Source organism: Myotis brandtii, unplaced genomic scaffold, assembly GCF_000412655.1.
Source record: "Myotis brandtii unplaced genomic scaffold, ASM41265v1 scaffold896, whole genome shotgun sequence".
Taxonomy (NCBI): Eukaryota; Metazoa; Chordata; class Mammalia; order Chiroptera; family Vespertilionidae; genus Myotis; species Myotis brandtii.
The window spans coordinates 880019-898161 of NW_005371677.1; the positions used below are offsets into that span (position 1 = coordinate 880019).

At 42.7% G+C, this 18143-nt stretch overlaps 1 protein-coding gene across 13 annotated transcripts in view; it reads left to right on the forward strand.

Annotated features, from left to right (window-relative positions):
* Positions 1–18143, forward strand: part of ST18 (suppression of tumorigenicity 18, zinc finger) — a 260995-nt gene that overhangs the window by 197276 nt on the left and 45576 nt on the right. For all 13 annotated transcript variants that reach the window (XM_014532477.1, XM_014532476.1, XM_014532485.1 and 10 more), the window contains 5 exons: positions 2598–2797; positions 7842–8633; positions 13482–13616; positions 16823–16913; positions 17934–18038. In XM_014532477.1, the coding sequence (XP_014387963.1) occupies positions 2598–2797; positions 7842–8633; positions 13482–13616; positions 16823–16913; positions 17934–18038 (1323 nt within the window). The remainder of the gene's footprint in view (positions 1–2597; positions 2798–7841; positions 8634–13481; positions 13617–16822; positions 16914–17933; positions 18039–18143) is intronic.

The following is an 18143-nucleotide window of genomic DNA, read 5'->3' on the forward strand; positions in this document are numbered from 1 at the left end:
ATTTTTGTTCTTACCAGCCCAGATGTTACCTTCCACCTGCCACATGTGATATGAAAATTGTTACCCTTGTTCTATGGATAAGGAATTTGGTTTTCCAAAAGACTCAATTCTATGTTCCAGATTACACAGCTAATATTACGTAAGGAACATCATTTGATACACACAGTGTATCAAATACAATAACTTTATTTTCAGTTAAATGTGTACTTTTGATAAAACCTTATATTTCTTCTTCGTCCTTGACACAGTTATTATTTGGATCCAAATACTGATCTTGAGTTTTATTGCCATTAAATGTCACCTCGTTAGATTCATTCTACTGCTCCATCTCTGGACAGTTTGGGGGTCTTGATTACATTCCTCAGCATGATTTTCATTGCCGCAAGTCAGTAGCACCCCCAGAGCTAATGGACATCGTCGATACCTGCACCCGAAGCATGGGGTAACGCCCGGTGACAGGCAGCTTCCTTGCAGTTAGAGTGGTGGCTGGTTTATCCAGGCACCACTTCACCCAACTGCCACATGCATATGGAAATCACCCAAGTTCATTGTTCGGGTTTGGCGACACGCAGGAGGGAGCCTGAGCCTTGGGGCCCGCAGACTGGGCTTCAGCACCAGCAATGACCGGATCTGTGATGTGGGGAATGTAATTTGTCTTTATAAGTACATGTAGGTAACAGTGTTAACCAGACAAAGTTTGTAAGGGTGTTGCAGGTAGTAGATGTGTAGTCCCATTCATCACCATCAAAGAAAAACAGGACATTTTTCTGACTGACCAGTTCTTTTTAACCACCCGACCACCCATGTCTCCTTGATCAGTGTTTCCAGGACTGACACAACTTCATCTTCGTAAACTTTCTCAGCCTCTTTCCATTGTTATGCTTAAGTTGGTTTTAAGAATCCACTCTTTTTTTCCTGCTTTAATATCTGAGTGACTGCTTTAATATTTTTTAGGACTCTCTTTTATTTTCTATAAACCTTAGTTTGAGATAATGGTTTAGTGGTCTTGTATTTCTTCTGAGCATCTTTGATGGAAATTCATTTGATGTAGGAGACTTTCGTTTAGGGAACTTCTTGAACTTTTTTTTATATAACTAGGAAATTTATTCCCTTTGATATGTTTGTTTCTGTCCCTCCTTCTTCAAAGGTCAATCTCCTTGAAAAGAAGGCAAGGGGAAGGGTAGTTCTGTGTCTCTGGGCTTGGTCTCATGCTATCATAACCATATTTGTACGCTGTTTTCCTTGACAAATTGGTAGGTTTAGGCCATGTACGTTTCTGTTTGCTGCAGTCTTCTTATAAAGGCATATGTTTGCTCTCTGGTTATATTCTCTTTTGCTCTATCTTCTGTGCATGGTCAGTTTAAATCTGAGCTCCGAAGAGAAATTTTACACAAGCACATTAGCTTATTTAGGCACTACACCCTTCTCTTCCTCAGAATAATTTTAAATTCTTCTATTTTAATCTATTTTTGAGAGATTTCTAACCCTCTTGAATGATCTTTCCTTCCAGAATCTTTTTTCCCCCTAGAAGAAATAGTATTTTTTTCTTCTGACATTTTTTAATCTACTCTTTGAAATCCAAGGATGCATGTATAACAATAATCAAGTAATTCTCATGAGTGGGCCACCATCTTTGCATTAATGTTTCTAAAGAGAACAACTTAAGGCCTTTGTCTATTTAGTAATATTACTGAGCATTTCATCAGTTTCTTAGTGATGGAGTAAGGAATAACATACTACTTTGAGACTCACTGTTGCCTAAACCCTCTGGTCTTCCTGTATCTTGCTAAGAGAATGCTTGTCTTAACTCCAATACATAGCGTGATCTACATTAAATCCGAGTGAGCTGTATGCAGGAAATCTATTTGAAAGGGCCATCCTCAGGAGCATTTTCAAATAAAATGATATGAGAACAGGAGTAAGAATAAATTGTTGCCCATTCTTGTGAAATCCAATCTTATTTCTCCTCATTTTCTGTGTTTGTTCTGTGTGCTGAAAGGGTGAGAGTAAAAAAATAGAATGCCACATAGCATTTTTGGGTGTGTGTGTGGGGGGGTGCTTCTGGAGATGGGCTGATTAAGTGTTCATAACGTCCACTCCTTTCATTCTCCTTTCTTTCAAGTCAAAGCTCGGGGTATGGCATCTCAAGTTTGATGTGCAACTGTGGCAGAGATAAGCAGTTTGGGTAGCAAACAACTATTGAAAAACCTTGCAATTTATCCATCCTGGGCATGTGTTTATTTTGTATCCGGTGGTAATTTTTCACATTAGCTGTTTCTTCGGATTAGCAAGCCAGTGCAAATCTTGTTTCATCCTTCCTTGGGTATTTAGTGTAGCGCCAAGCGAAGCACAGATTCACATATGCTTCCTCGGGATTAAGGATGATCTTTGGATAGGCAGTAACATAGAATCCACAATAGATTCAGTGGATGGGCTGTTTTCTTTCATGCCAACAGCAAACCCTAAACTTTAGGGTTTGCCAAAAACAAGCCCTAGGCTTTTAGTCCCAAGTTCCCACAGACTTGGAGTCATACTCATGAACGTCAAATAGCAGTCAACTATTTTACCATGTTCTTCATTTGCCTCAATCCCTACAGTGCGGCATATGATTGCTCCATGGCAAAGAAGAGGAGAGCTGAAGAGCAGGCCTCAGGGGTCCCTGTCAACAAGAGAAAGTCCCTGCTGATGAAGCCCAGACACTACAGCCCAAGCATGAACGGCCAGGAGGGGCTCGATACCAGGACGGAGGTGGAGGAGGACAACGGCCTGCTGGGGACCAACGCTCACCGGACCACAGGTAGCAAGGAGGGGCCCAAACTCTCCATTTGCCCTCAGGCACCGAAGACTCAGTCTTAGCTTCTGCAGAACACATACAGCTTGTGTGTTTGAATTTGGAAGCAAAATTAAATATTTTTTTCACGTCGAATCCATTTAGTGAGGGCTGATTTTTGTCTGTAACTATGGGATGTCTCAAGCTAAGCACCGGGGAGGCCTTGCCCTGCGTTCATTTTCAAAATGCAGGATTGGACTGTGCCTCTTTTTGAAGAATATATAAGATACTAAACCTGAAACCTGACGAATACCTTGACTCCCAAATAGCGTAGATGTCTAATGCCTGAAAGAACCTTTCAAAATAAAAGGGCAGATTTAATCTTGAGAATATTTAAGATATGATATACATGAATAAAACAAAATATTTTTGTTTTGTAAATATATATAGTATTAGTTAGCCCTCAAAATATAATTAGTGATAACAACATGGACCAATGCAGGTGGAATGCAACCTTAATATTTTCAACATTTAAAAAATAAATATTTATAGCAACGGACTGCAGAAGGATGTAAAGTTGTCTGTCTAGCATCTCCATCTAGAAAACTGATATAGAAAATTTATTACTGTGCCCACTATTTCCAAAATACAATCATTTTAATTTACCTATAAGCACACGTTATGTTTCATGAATTTAATTCTTCACTCATTAAATGCTGTTTGCATTACAAGTTATATGTAGTTACAATCTCAGAATTTTAGGGTGTTTCTCCCCAGTTCACAGTTACTCCCATTGGTCCCTGGTAGTCACAGTGCCTCCAGGAGTCAGAATATCACCAACCACATTGTGCATGAGGCTGAAATTAAAGGAAATGCAAAATATCTCAAAAAATTATATTAAAAAAATCTAAAGCTTATTAGAAAATGAAGTTAGGTGTTCTAAATTAAATACACATGTTTTTTCTAAAAGTGACTTTATAGGAATCAAAATATACCAAATGAATTGTAATTTGAAAAAAAGTATATATTATACAAACCAAAGGCAAAAAGAGTGTTAGATCATAAATATCTATTATATATAGAAATATAGTAACAGCAATAGGTGTCAACAGAACAGATGTAAAAGCATATGAAAGACGAGTGAGCACAAATCTCAGATCACAATCCACAGATCTCCAGTAATCTTGGCTTACAAGTAGCTTGAGGTTCTGTAGTTAAAAAAAAAGTTATATTCTGATTTGATGATGTTTAAGTAAATTTTCTGACTTTCCTGTATTTAACATATGGCTTAAAGCCTCATGGCTCATTGGTAAATTATAATCATCTTTGACTTTTTTTGTTTCCTTCAGTTGGTTAGATTTTTGTTGATTCATGAAAATTGCAGATAGAATCTAGAAAGTCCTTGAATCAGTGTGGTTGGACTTGGACTGTATCTGCCCACTGATGGTATCATGATGTGTAACCATTGTAGATGCTTAGTATTAACCAAGATAATATATTCTCAAAATGTACTCAGTTAAAATTTCAGTTGTAAGTGTTGATGGACATCTATTTGCAGGTTCATAAATGTTACCTATTTTTTATATTAATACTGGAATCACTACTAATAACAATGAATATGCCGAAATTCCAGAAGTAGTGGCCATTATTGTTGAATTTTTAATATATTCTTGGCAAATAAGTTATATCATTTAATCTACCTGACAATGACATGTGTATGATTATGGACAGAATTTTACAGACATGATGATTAAGGACCAAGGAGATTTAATGCTTAAGGTAATGCAGCTTGTAAATGTTGAGAAGGACATAATTAGGAAACAATTGAAGAATAAGCAAAATAACCAGCTAGCCATGCTTCAGCAGCTAATTCTCCCCAAGCTCTGACCACCTTCAGAAAGCAGACTGCGCAAAGTTTCTGCAACATTAGGTCAACATTTCCAGAAATGACAGGTCACAGATGCTCCTATCTCTGGTCAAAAGAGCAAAACTCTTTTAAGTTTTCTTTAGTCCTTTGAGCAAGTGATCCCCCACCCTCAGAAGGAAAGAGAGCTAGGTTGGTCCCCAGGCCCAGTGTAAGGGCTTCTCATCTCTCTCTCATTTACTGCTGGTACTCCAAGGTTTCTACCTGGCCAGGGGTGCGCCTGGTTGCGTCTTCAGCGGGCAGTTCAGGTGCTGAAGGGAGAGGGTCTAGTGCTCCTGAAAGTTCACATCATGAGCTTGTATCCATTTAATGGCAAAACTGCACCCTGGACCCTCCGTGTGGTAAACAAGCCCCACCTCACTTATGTGGAGGGCCCCATAGCCTCTGCCTTCCCTATCATCTAAAAGAGTATCTAGGGGAGGGGGAAGAGAGCCACCTTCCTGAATACCTGCGGGGTGTCACCTGCTCTCCCGCGCTCCCCCGGGATGTCTGCAGGTGCCTCCCTCTGTGAGGGAGGACGCCAGGGTCAGAAAGGTTAGGGACCTGTCAGCGTTGGAACAGAGATGCATGCCAGGCCCAGAATCAAGCCTAGGTTCCTCTGATGTTAAAGGCAGAAATCTTCTAGTGATTTCAGTGGCAAAAGCACAGAATAAGTCAGGAGGCCACCCTGGGACATAGAAACACACTCGCATAGAGAAGTAGGCAGCCCGTCACCGAGCTGGGAGAAACAAGTGTCTCCTCGCAGACCTGTCGGGTTCAAAGGCTCACTCAACTTTTTTTTCCCCTTGTAATTACAGTGAAAGCCAGGGAGAGAGGGATTCACGGAAGGAAATCGGATGGCAGCTTTTCAGGCCATCCCTGGAAACCTTCGTGGGCAATGCGCACAGGCATGGCTGTCGGCAGGACTCCTCTCTTTCTGAGGAATAATTAATAAATATTTTCTTTTAGCATATAACAAACAGTTGAACCAAGCAATTATGTAAACTGGAAATGACCCAAAATGCTAGCAGTTGGCAGCGGCACAGTGAAGTGCATTGTCGTGCACATGTGCATTTTTTGTCACTCCCGCCTCTCTGGTGATCTGCACTTAATAGGAATATTTTAAACTATGTAGCTAAGCAACAGAGGTAATTGTTGCTTTCTAGAGCTTTTGTTAGCACTCTACCACAGCCCAAATATGCATAATTAGGTATAATGTCTATAAATCATTATTGTACACATGTGGGTAGTTAAGTGGAGTGAGAGAATAGTTCAATGAATTGAGCATATTCACTGAAAATGCTTTTTATTTGTTTTCTGTAGTTCATAATACTTTAAAATTATCATAACCCTTTACACTTTCTCTTAATCACCAACCGTGATATTGAGAAAAACTTCATTTGCATTTTAGACTATGTTTAATATATTATTTAAACCTGGAGTTCCTCTGATATGAATTCAGGAGAGGATAGGCCATCCTATCAAACATTATGTGCTTGTTTATCCAGTCTCTTTTCTAGGAAGTAAAATGTTAAATTTTTCAGTTTATGTTGAATAGATCCCAACAAAAGACTGCACCCTATAATCAGCATTATTTAAAGGGGCTAGTGTTGTGACTAAATTCTTCCCTTCATCCAAAAATGCTTTTAGTTACTATGGCAATATTTACTTGATCCTGGCAGTCCAGTGTTGATTTAGGGAGATAATTACCAGAAAGGAAGATGATGGAGATGTATTTTTGAGTGTCCTTGTCAGAGACAATGTTTATAAAAAAAAATTAAATGAGACAAAAAAAGGCTCATTGTCTTCTGCTCAGACACCCTCGCCCACAGCCCTCACATGGGATGGCTGTGCCTTTCTCCCCTCCAAAGATGCTTATTAACACAGAATGCGCTTCACTTGGTGTCTTTAGCAGTCCTTCAGGTAGCTAATTATTTTGTGTTGCCCGTCCCCCACTCCCCTCCTGCTCCTCCTCCTTCTCTTCCTCCTCCTCTTCCTCTTTTTTGGTCATAGTATTCACTAAAGGAAGCATTGCTGGGTTGTCTGGTGTATTTCACAGCCTGGTATGTGCTGGGTGCTGTGCTCGCTGGAGGACACCTCAACCTGGGCAAGGGTTAGGTCATCAGATAATCTGGACCCTTCACTGGTGTGTTTGCACTGGGACACACACACACACACACACACACACACACACCATCTTATCACCCCCACTGGGCCATTGCTGAGAAGGAAAGGGGGTGATGTGAACACTGCCCTGGGACAAGAGGGATGGGTGGACTGTCCCAGGCAGACCAGCACTAGGGCCTGTTCTCAGTCATGGGCTCCTTGACTGTCAGGACTCCAGCTGGTCCTGCACCGAGAACAGTTAACATTCACATCCTCCAAACATCCCCATCTCCCGTCTCATTTCCTTTTCACACAAATGCACGAAGCACCAGACCAGAAAATGTGTTACTGTGTAAGACGTTATTTGATCATGCTGATTTTCCCATTTGCTTGTGTTTCCTTCCACATGGAACTTTTGGGTGACAATTATGAAAGTGGTCAGGAAATCTAGAAAGCTTTCAGAACTTGTTTAGTTATCGTCATGTAGATGAATTTCGTATTTTAACGAAATCCCATAAAATCTGAAAGTATGTCTGAAAAAACTATGAAGACAGAAAACTGAAACCAAATAAGCTTTGAAGATATACTGCCATGCTAACAGAGAAATCTGATGACTATTTCCTTTATAATGCATGGCATTATATATATTTGATTTCTAGGTGGCTAAGATTTGCAAATGTAAGAGGTAAAGTAACAATAATTTTGCATTCAGCATTCTGTTACTATTATGTATGGACTTCAGTACCCTAGAAGTACTTAGTTCTTAATATACTAAAAATTCTAATAGCTCATTTCTTTAAAGGTAATTCTCAGAATATGAAGGTCTAAGTTTTATTTTAAGAAGATATATATTTTCTCCCTAATGCTTTTAAAATTAATAGAGCCTACATATTCACATATTTTACATATTATATATACATGTGTATGTATATATTCTGTGTGTTTTCTTAAAGTATTTTTGAAAATATTTCTTAAATAATTTTAAATAATTTTCTTAGAAAAATTTCCATAAACGATTTTTGTTCTTGTCTTTCAAATATTGGCGTGTGTTTTTTCCCATAGAAGAAATCATGACAAAACCTCTGGATGAGAATGTTCATTCAACTGCACAAGAAAACTCTCATGGGAAGGAAGACAGATACGGTTGCTACCAAGAGCTCGTGGTCAAATCTTTAATGCACGTGGGGAAATTTGAAAACAGTGCATCTGTCCAGACCACAAATGAAAACTTCAATGACAGTGGCATCCAGTCTCTCAAAGCAGAGAGCGACGAGGTGGACGAGTGCTTTATGGTTCATTCCGATGACGGAAAAGACCACATCAGCGACCCCCAGCAGAGATTCTGCTCCTCTGATGACAATGAAAGCAACTCAGAAAGTACAGAGAACGGCTGGGACAGTGGCTCCAACTTCTCCGAAGAAGCCAAACCACGTAGAGTTCCAAAGTATATTTTAGTGGATGATAGGAAAGACATAGTGGAAGTTCCCGAAATAAAGACCGAAGGTGACAAATTTATCTCTTGTGAAAACAGGTGTGATTCTGACCCAGAAAGGAGAGACCCGCAGAGCGCTCGCACGGATGCACTGGGTGGCAGGGTGCAGGCCCCCTTCCCCGGGGCCGAGGAGGATGACAGCCAGTGCCTGGCCGTGATGACAGAGGAGTCTGTGGACCTGGAGAAGGCGAAGGGGAACTTAAGTTTGCTGGAGCAGGCCATCGCCCTGCAGGCCGAGCGAGGCTGTGCTTTCCATAACACCTACAAAGAGCTGGACAGGTTTCTGCTGGAGCACCTAGCAGGGGAAAGGAGACAAGCCAAAGTTACGGACATGGGTGGAAGACAACTCTTTAACAATAAACGTAAGACATGCTTTTGCATTTACTTTAGAAAGAAAATTGCGTTAGGGTTGGGAAAAAAATTAGTTAAGATTTGATTACTTCTTCCAGATAGCTGTTTGGACAAGTTAACATAATCTGAAAACTAGTTTATATTTTGTATCATAAAATAAGCAAGTTCTTTTTGTTTCCTTACTCTCTAAATTGTTCTCAGATCAAGCTTGGTCAGTTGTGTTTGGACACACGATAAAAGGATCATTGCCTCTATTTCTTTTAATTTGATTGCTTTTAAGGGTAATTCTCAGAAATATGAAGGGCTAAGTGTTGTTTTAAAAGTATATAGTACTTTTTAAAAAGTTCTTTATTGCACATTAGAAGTACATTAGTACTTACTGGATTTTAAATCATCATATTAATCAAGTCAATTCCAGAAATTTATTATTTCTTTCCCACCCTCTTTCTGGGGTCATCTGACTGTCTTTAAGCTTCAAAATAGCCCGGCCAGCATGGCTTAGTGGTTGAGCATCAACCTATGAACCATGAGGTCATGGTTCGATTCCTGGTCAGGGCACATGCCCAGGTTGTGGGCTCCATCCCCAGTAGGGGACGTGCAGGAAGCAGCTGATTAATGATTCTCTCTTATCATTGATGTTTTCTATCTCTCTCTTCCTCTGAAATTAATAATAATAATAAAAAAATAATGTTAAACTACTTGCAAGTCAAGCAGGATGATCTATCTGATCCTTCTTAGGATAAAACTGGCTGTTAATGCTTTTATAAGCCTCTGCTTTTTACAAGCTCTCTAACTCAGGGTCCACAAAAATCTGGGCCAAGCTTGAATGCGAGAGTAAATAAGCTTAAAATTGTTCCTCAGACTTTAGGGAAATTGTGTTTTCTCTCCCATAAAGATAATCCCCTCCCCCACTCTACCCCCAACCTTGCACAAGGTGGGCCTGATGATGATTTTTTACAGTTAAGTGGAGTTTCCCAAATGGTGGTATGTAAGTGCCTAGAAAGCTTGTTTAAGATGGGTATTTCCAGGATCTCATGAGACTCACCGCTCCAGAACTCGACATTTTTAAGCAAGTTTGTCAATTGATTCTTGGACACCCTGAAGGCTGGTAACCACAGAATCAGGGAAAATCAAGGTGGTGGCTTGTGCTTATTAGAAGACTTAGATGTTTGGTTGCTATTTATGCATGAATGAAGGGTTTTGTCATTTTAAGTCCATTTTAGTACTCACCTGCAATCTTGTTAGGTATTGCCTTGCAGCTCAGAGCTGAGAAAGCAGAAAAGAATAAGATGACATCACGTAGTGAGGAACAAGATAATGCTATGCAAACATTCTGCCAGGGTTGGGATGGGGACAGAATATTAATGACGTGTGTGTGGTTTGGGACAGGACACTGTATTTAGCTCTGTGTACTCCACTAATATGCAACTGTTGGATTTATCTGCGTGTTTGGTTTTTTTGTTTGTTTGTTTGTTTGATTTTTGTTTTTTGTTTTTAATAAACTACAAGCCAGAAAAAAAGAAATTTGCTTCCAATTCCCCCAACTCATAATATCTAATATATTACATTTCATTCATCCTAAGATACATAGTTTCCCAGTTTAATATCTCTGAAATCAAAGAATGTGCCATAATTAAATTTTAATAGTTTTTTATTTCTTACTAGCATACAAATTATGTTTCATCTTACAATTGATGAAATCTTCCAGCCAATGAAATCCATCCAGTATTTGGAGAAATTTTAATTATTTGTGCTACAGCTTAAAATACTTGATGATCCTTGGGTCAATTTTGTAGACCTTTTGAAACTATTTTTTGTTTTCAAAAATTAACAAGGCATTGGAATCTGTGCTTGTAGACTTGGGTGATGTTGGAGATTTACTGAATGGCTAATGCTGCTGCATGGGTCAACAGTATATCTTATTGCGTAGAGCAGCGGTTCTCAACCTGTGGGTCGCGACCCTTTGGGGGTCGAACGATCCTTTCACAGGGGTCGCTTATGTACATCCTGCGTATCAGATATTTACATTACGATTCACAACAGTAGCAAAATTACAGTTATGAAGTAGCAACGAAAATAATTTTATGGTTGGGGGTCATCACAACATGAGGAACTGTATTAAAGGGTCGCGGCATTAGGAAGGTTGAGAACCACTGGTGTAGAGCATTGTCCTGCCTTGGGGTGTAAATAGCCGATGCCAGGAAGATCCAGACCAGATTAGTATATAACAGAGAGGGGAAAAAGAAGTGGAACTCAGAGAAATTGTAGGTGCGGTCCAGAGAATGCCTACAGAGTCCAAATTAAGTATTAACTTTCCTGTTCCTCTTTTTAGATTTGGGAGCCAGCAGCGTTAGAGGTGCTTTTTTTCTCTGACATAAATTCCATGCTTCTAAGTCAACACTTTTCCCAAATGATAGCCACGCTCTTCAAAATATCATCCTCATTTTCTATGGACTGTGGGCATGTGACAGCTGTTAAGGAGAGAACAGTAGAATTTTAAAATATAATTTTACCCAAGACTTCAGATGAGTCAGCAATTCTAAAGTAAAGTTTGACTATCCTGTTGCCACCAAGCATCGTGAGACTTTAAGTCGAAATATAAGTAGAGTCATCGTATAATGTATAGTTCAGCCTCTTGGAGTGAAGGGGAGTGATATGAACAACCACACAGGTATATGAGGCGGGAATTAGGACAGTCCCAGACAAACCAGGATGTAGAGTCATCAGGGGAGACGGTCATTATGCAGCATTTCACACAGAAAATGGAGGAGCCAGGCCTGAGATCACAGGAGCTCTGGCTTCTCAGCCTGCACAGGGGCTCTGCCCTATAGAGCATTTCATTAGCATCTCGTTTCACCCACAGAAAAGAGCTCGCAGACAAAGGTGCATGATGGACGTCAGGGGACCACACCTGGTCAGGAGCCAGCCGGCCTTATCTCCCACACCCTCTCTGGCTTCCTGTACACCGATAGTGTGGCAAAGAGGAGGCACACTCGACGCCAAACCTTTCAGTCTGGTTTAGAAATGTGGCCTCACCTGGGTGAGGTCCAAGAGAGGAAAGGCACCGAATTACACATTGTTTCTCCTTTTTTTCTAATTCACTCTCCTGTGCTGTCAACCCTCCGAGTTTTGCTATCAGCAAACTTCAAGGAATTTGACTAGCGGTCTCCTGGAGAGGACAACCTGAAAGTGGGCAACGTTTTTGGATTCAATAAAATCTATCGCCATAAAAATCATAGAACAAGTCAAAGCCCTTTTGTCTCTTACAGAAAAGTGTATGTTCTCCACATGATGGCATTTAAATCCTGTCTCTCTTTAAACAAAACGCCTGCTCCTCAAGGCATCCCTATCTTTCCTCTGTTCATGTCTCACTTAACTTAGAGCTTTCTTTCGGCTCCCCAACCCCAGCCCCTGAGTGACAACTTGAAGGACCCTTGGCTCCTCCCCCTTTGCTGAAACCATGCTCCCAAATAATTGCATTACATACAACCTGCTGTGCCCACCTGCCCAGGACCGCTTGTACTCCAACAACTGGGGTGGCATGCTGTCTCAGAGGCACGCCTGCTCTCACAGTCCTCTGCCCTGGAGACGGCTGCCACAGCCCGCCACCTTGCCCTGCTCCCCGGGCCATGCTTGGAGCAGCAGCAAACCAGTATGTGCCCGCTAGGTAGGACTCTGGCCCTCCTCCCCGCCCTCCCCGCACCCCCATCCCATCACCGGAAGCTTATTTATTTTCATTATTATTGTTCATTCCATGCACTAGTGAGGGAGGCCGTTTGGGCTAGAAGAATGCATTTGTGTTTGAAGTTCATCTGCCATCTTGACCACAAATATGAAAATTCTATAGAAGGCCTCTCTGTTAGTTCTAACCTCCTTAGTAGTTCGGTTAGTTCTCATTCATTTTATATATTTAGCTAACCCGTTAGCTAACCCTCAGCCATGTGTGTGCCAGAAGACCAGAAGATTAACACCCAGGGCTTGTCTTCAGCCCTTCCCCTGACCAAGGTGTCCCTGGTCCCTGCCTGGCTGTGCCTGGGATCCGCACCCCCACCTCTGCTCTTGGCAGCACCCTCCAGGCCATGCAGGGCGGCCTCCTCTCTTCGTACTTCCATTCTCTCTAAGTCTCCCGCAAGAATGTTGCTTTGCCAAACCTCCTTCCGATTGCCTCTGTGTTTAGCTTTTGCGTTCAGAGTAAAGCCAGCAGCTCCTTTTCTGTAGTCACTGCCTGCAGATCCCAAATGGCAAACCATTGGCGTTTTGGAACCTTGGGCCTCTGCAGCACTGGGCATGGCACCAGGTGGCATGCTGGCATCCTTGTCCTAACTCTCGCAGAAGCAGGTTCCACACAACCGCTGGGCCCTGATGCCTGGGGCCACCTGCTTTGTGAGTGACAAGGCCAGAGATGTCTTTCTCAGATATGGTGGCTTCTTTGTTTTGTCATTTTGAACCGGCTTTTTCCAGACACCTTCAATAGGAGGTAGTTTTTGGTTTAAATAAAGTCTTTCTTCTTTCTCACTTTTTTTCTTTTTCTTTTCAGGAGCCTGTGTATCCTGTGGTGTGGACTTGCTTTTTCACAGTGAGGCTCTAACTACAATCTGTGGCATGACAACTTAAAGCCATCTTGTGTTTTAACACTCCCTTGCCCTGGGTCAGCCTTTGCTTAGGAAACCAAGGAAATTGAAAATCGTTTTTATGTGTCCACAGGTCTTAGTTGAGGGTCTCACTCAAGGCAATGTGAGAAGGATGTTTATGATGATAAAACTGAATAAAGTGAGAATGTCACCCTGCAAGGCCATCCTATTGAAAAGGAAGGGAAAGAAGAATAACCAAACGCATCTTTCCATTTTATTTCTCTGCAGATTCACCGAGGCCTGAGAAGAGGGAGACCAAGTGCCCCATCCCCGGGTGCGATGGCACAGGCCATGTGACAGGGCTCTACCCCCACCACCGCAGCCTTTCGGGGTGCCCCCACAAAGTGCGGGTTCCCCTCGAAAGTGAGTACTGCTTAGCCCTAAAAGAAGGAGGTGCCTTGTTGTACATCCCACAGCATCACAGTGTGATCCTCTTTCTCCTCTAATTTGGAATTAGGAATGGAAATATAAAGTTGTTAAATATTTCATCAAAATAATTTTCGTCTGGCCTGGTGTTTAAAATACAGTGTAGAGATAGAAAACGTGGGAACAGTCAGGCCAATAGGTCATGCGATGACTGATATTGAGAAGGTAATTTGTTACTCATAGTTCCCAAGAGGAGGGGGCAGGCCTCACCAGGCAGGGCCACCCTGGGAAGTCCCAGGACCAGTCGGGGTCAGAGTGAGGGCAGGGGTGTGTTGTGGACAACAGCCTTTATTGTGGTTTCCTGGGAAGGAACAGAGTGAGCAGGTTTAGGATTGGCTAGATCAGTGGTCGGCAAACTGCGGCTCGGCAAACCGTGGCTCGCGAGCCACATGTGGCTCTTTGGCCCCTTCAGTGTGGCTCTTCCACAAAATACTGGCTCTTCCACAAAATACCGACTTCTGCGCATGGGCCACAAAGTTTCAATCGCACTGTACGTGTGCGCCCGCACGTGGTATTTTGTGGAAGAACCACACTGAAGGGGCCAAAGAGCCGCATGTGGCTCGTGAGCGGCAGTTTGCCGACCACGGGGCTAGATTGACTCCTTTCGGGGGCTCTGGCCCTGGGAGGTTGGGGCAGGTGAGAGGGTTCTGTAATGCCAGAACCTGATGAAGGAGGCAGTTGGGTGAGGGCTCAGAAGGGGTTGGTTTGCCACTGAAAAGTGTTTACTGTGTCTAGGAATTACGTAGCCCTGGGAGGGGCAGACTCCCCACGGTTAGCAAGGCCCCAGATCTCAAAGCATCAAAGTACAGAAAATGAAAGGCATGGCTGATACGCTGTGTGACTGCACAGCCCTTTCTTACTCAGAGGCATGGGTTCCTTATGCCCACAAGGAGCGTTAGCCTCAGTGCATCATTGAAATGTGGGAAGTGCATCACTTCGCCAATGCCCTCTGGACCGCTGCAATGAGGGTCACAGAATGTCTGGGATGTTGCCCCAGGACAACAGCAGCTGGGGGCCCTGGGCAAGAGCCAACCTGAGTTGGTCTCTCCACCCACATGCCCACTGTGAACTAGGAAACTAAAGGAAAAGGAAGGGACTGCCTCCTAGGTTTTCAAGTATCTCTGTGTTACATCCTCTACTTTTTGAACCCACTCATTGAAACACCTCTTGGGTCATAAAAACCACAGTGATGGGAATGCCTCAACATCACCTTTCTCAAAAGGTATTTTTTTTTTTTTTGCAAATCACTGAAACTAATCAGCTCATCACTGCCCCACTGGATTAGCAGTTCCTCACACTGATTGCCTCAACCATACTCTTCCACCAATAATTGAATGGCAGTGAGGGTGAGGAGTGGGGGGTGATGGACAAAGAATCAAAATAATGTCTTTTGGGAAATAAAAAAAAGACCATATTCAGAACTTCATACTGTGGTGAAAAGATAGAAAGAATAACTATCTATACTAATAAAAGCCTAGGTGCCTCTCATGTGTGACGTCATCACAAGATGGCCACCACAAGATAGCTGCCACAAGATGGCCACGTGCACAGCGGAGGTGGGGCCTGGCGGCCGCTCCGCACACTGAGACCTGGCGGTCCCATGGCTCTGTGTGGCATGGAGGAGGCCCATCCCAGAGTCTCTGCTGCCTCCCGTGGAGGAGGCAGGTCTCAGTAGAGGAGGTGGGTCGTGGCAGGGGAAGGCAATTGTGGGCGATCGGGCCAGGAGGGGAGGGCAGTTGGGGGACATCGGACTGGCAGGGAGGGCAGTTGGGGGCCTTCGGGGCAGCAGGGGAGCACTTAGGCGTCAATCAGGCCAGCAGGGGGTGGTTAGGGGCGATCAGGCCGGCAGGTAGGCAGAAGCGGTTAGGGCAGTGGTCGGCAAACCGTGGCTCACGAGCCACATGTGGCTCTTTGGCCCCTTGAGTATGGCTCTTCCACAAAATATCATGTGCGGGTGCACACGTACAGTGCGATTGAAACTTCGTGGTCCATGCGCAGAAGTCAATATTTTGTGGAAGAACTACGCTCAAGGGGCCAAAGAGCTGCATGTGGCTCATGAGCTGCGGTTTGCTGAACTGCAGTTTGCCGACCACTGGGTTAGGGGCAATCAGGCAGGCAGGCAGGCGAGAGATTAGGAGTCAGTGGTCCTGGATTGTGAGAGGGATGTTCGACTGCCGGTTTAGGCCCACAGGGATTGGGCCTAAACCGGCAGTCGGAATCCTCCGAGGGGTCCCAGATTGGAGAGGGTGCAGGCCGGAATGAGGGAACCACCCCCTCCCCAACATGCATGAATTTCATGCACCAGGCCTCTAGTTTGATAAATAATGTTTTCCATTCACTCCAAGGAAAAGCATCTATATATATAAAGAGCCAGGGTCCATCACATCCAAAACGACCAAAGGCTCAACCTAACGCCCAGGCTGCGTGCGCAGCAGGCTCTGGTGGGTGGGGACTTGTGGCAGTGGGGCCGAGGCCGGGGGAGGGGGGACCGGCACTCACACTCATTCACAACCACACACACGCACAGACACACACAGGGCCTACCAGCTCACAGTCTTTTCTCCCTTTCTTTCCCTCCCTCCCAGCTTGCTCTCAGAGTCTCTCTCAGAATGAGGCCCCAGGGAAGGCAGAGGATGGAGCTGCCCCCATTGGCCCCGCCCCCTCCCAGCTGGGAAAGAGGAAGAGGGAGAAAGGGAGGCAGAGAGGCCTGGAGGACTGCTAGAAAAACAAAGAGAGACAGACTGGGAGAGACTGGGATGGAGAGATGGAAACAAAATAACAATATTAAAATATTTCCTCTAATTAATTCCCTTTTAATGTGCATGAATTTCATGGACTGGGTCACTAGTATAAATATAAAAGGAAGAATATAAGCTTTTCAGTTTAAGTTAAATATAAGCAGAATCATCTCATTTAAGTCTAGCGTTAACCATAATATGAAGTTTAGAAAACCTCAGACTTGCTGAATTTAATTGTTCAAGTTCTTAAGTGCCCATTTACTTCAACCCCAATAACTATGGGAGGGAGCAGCGTGGGTTATGTAACTAAATTCATTTGACTGCAAACTTGAGAAATCATCTTGTGCTTGTGTCATGTGCTTATAGTATATTATTTTTTCCTTCTATGTGACATTTTGTGCTTAGTTCTTGCCATGCATGAAAATGTGCTCAAGTGCCCCACCCCAGGATGCACAGGAAGAGGACATGTGAACAGCAACCGGAACACCCACAGGAGGTAATGGTGATGAGTTGCTAACCTTTTACATTACAAAGAAGTGAGAGATACTTCCCATCAAGAAAATAAGAAGCTAGCAATGTGTTATCCAAATCACTGCAGCAGTATCAGATACCTGACCACTTGAAGTAGATAAGAAGTATTCTCAATTTGTGCAGACTGAAAAAAAAATGACCTCACAATTTACTCTCCTAGAAATGTTCATTTAGCAGTCAATTATGCTAACACAAATGTTAAATTTGAAGACCAGGATTACACATTCATATAGTCATACAAGTAGAACATGTTTTCTTTTGCTCTGAACCCATAGCTGTTTTGATATTGAATGGAGTTATCTTGAACCCCATTCTAAAAGCATTAAAAAGGTACCCAAAGGGCTTTGATATGCTGTGGTTTTGACTATATATTAGGATGAAGCTAAATATTACTACATTTCATGGAGATTCATCTCATTGAGATCTCATCTACCTTAAAACACATATGTGCATTTATATACAAATGTATTGTGTATATGTAAATATTTTTGGTGAAGATGCTTATTGTTTTATGTGTATTTTGTATTATGTATAGACTGTGTGGTCTGGAGATACTATTTGATTCATAAGCATATTGCCAGAAACCTTCATATTTATTTAAACTCAGATATCCAATGAAGTCGCTAACATTTCCCTAAAGATCCGAAGATAAATCATGGAGTTATCATGCTAACATCTATAGTTGGATGCATTGCAATTGGAGTGAGCACTGTCCACTTAAAATATTATAAAAGTTTCAGGATAATTTAGTTATTTCTTCTTTAGGTAATATTTTGATTTTTAATATTAGTTTGTTATCTACCACCTCTGAGATGTGGTTGAGGGACATATGTTGACACTATAGTTTGCAAACCCCTTTACTATGTTAAGTGAGCTATTAATGTGACTTAATAGTGTATGCGAGGTATGATGTGAGATACATGCCGAAGCAAATTATGTTATCTTTTTTTTTTAACTCAAATTCTCACTGTTTTATTTTTGACAGTCTTTCGGGTTGTCCAATTGCTGCGGCTGAAAAATTGGCAATGTCCCAGGACAAAAGTCAGTTTGATTCTTCCCAAACTGGGCAGTGTTCTGATCAGGTTCACAGGTATGACCCTCCCATGACACGCCTGGTACTGTATTCATGCCATGCTCCTACACAATGGGCCTGTCACCTCTCGTGTGCTAGTTCACTACGGCCAACATTCATTCT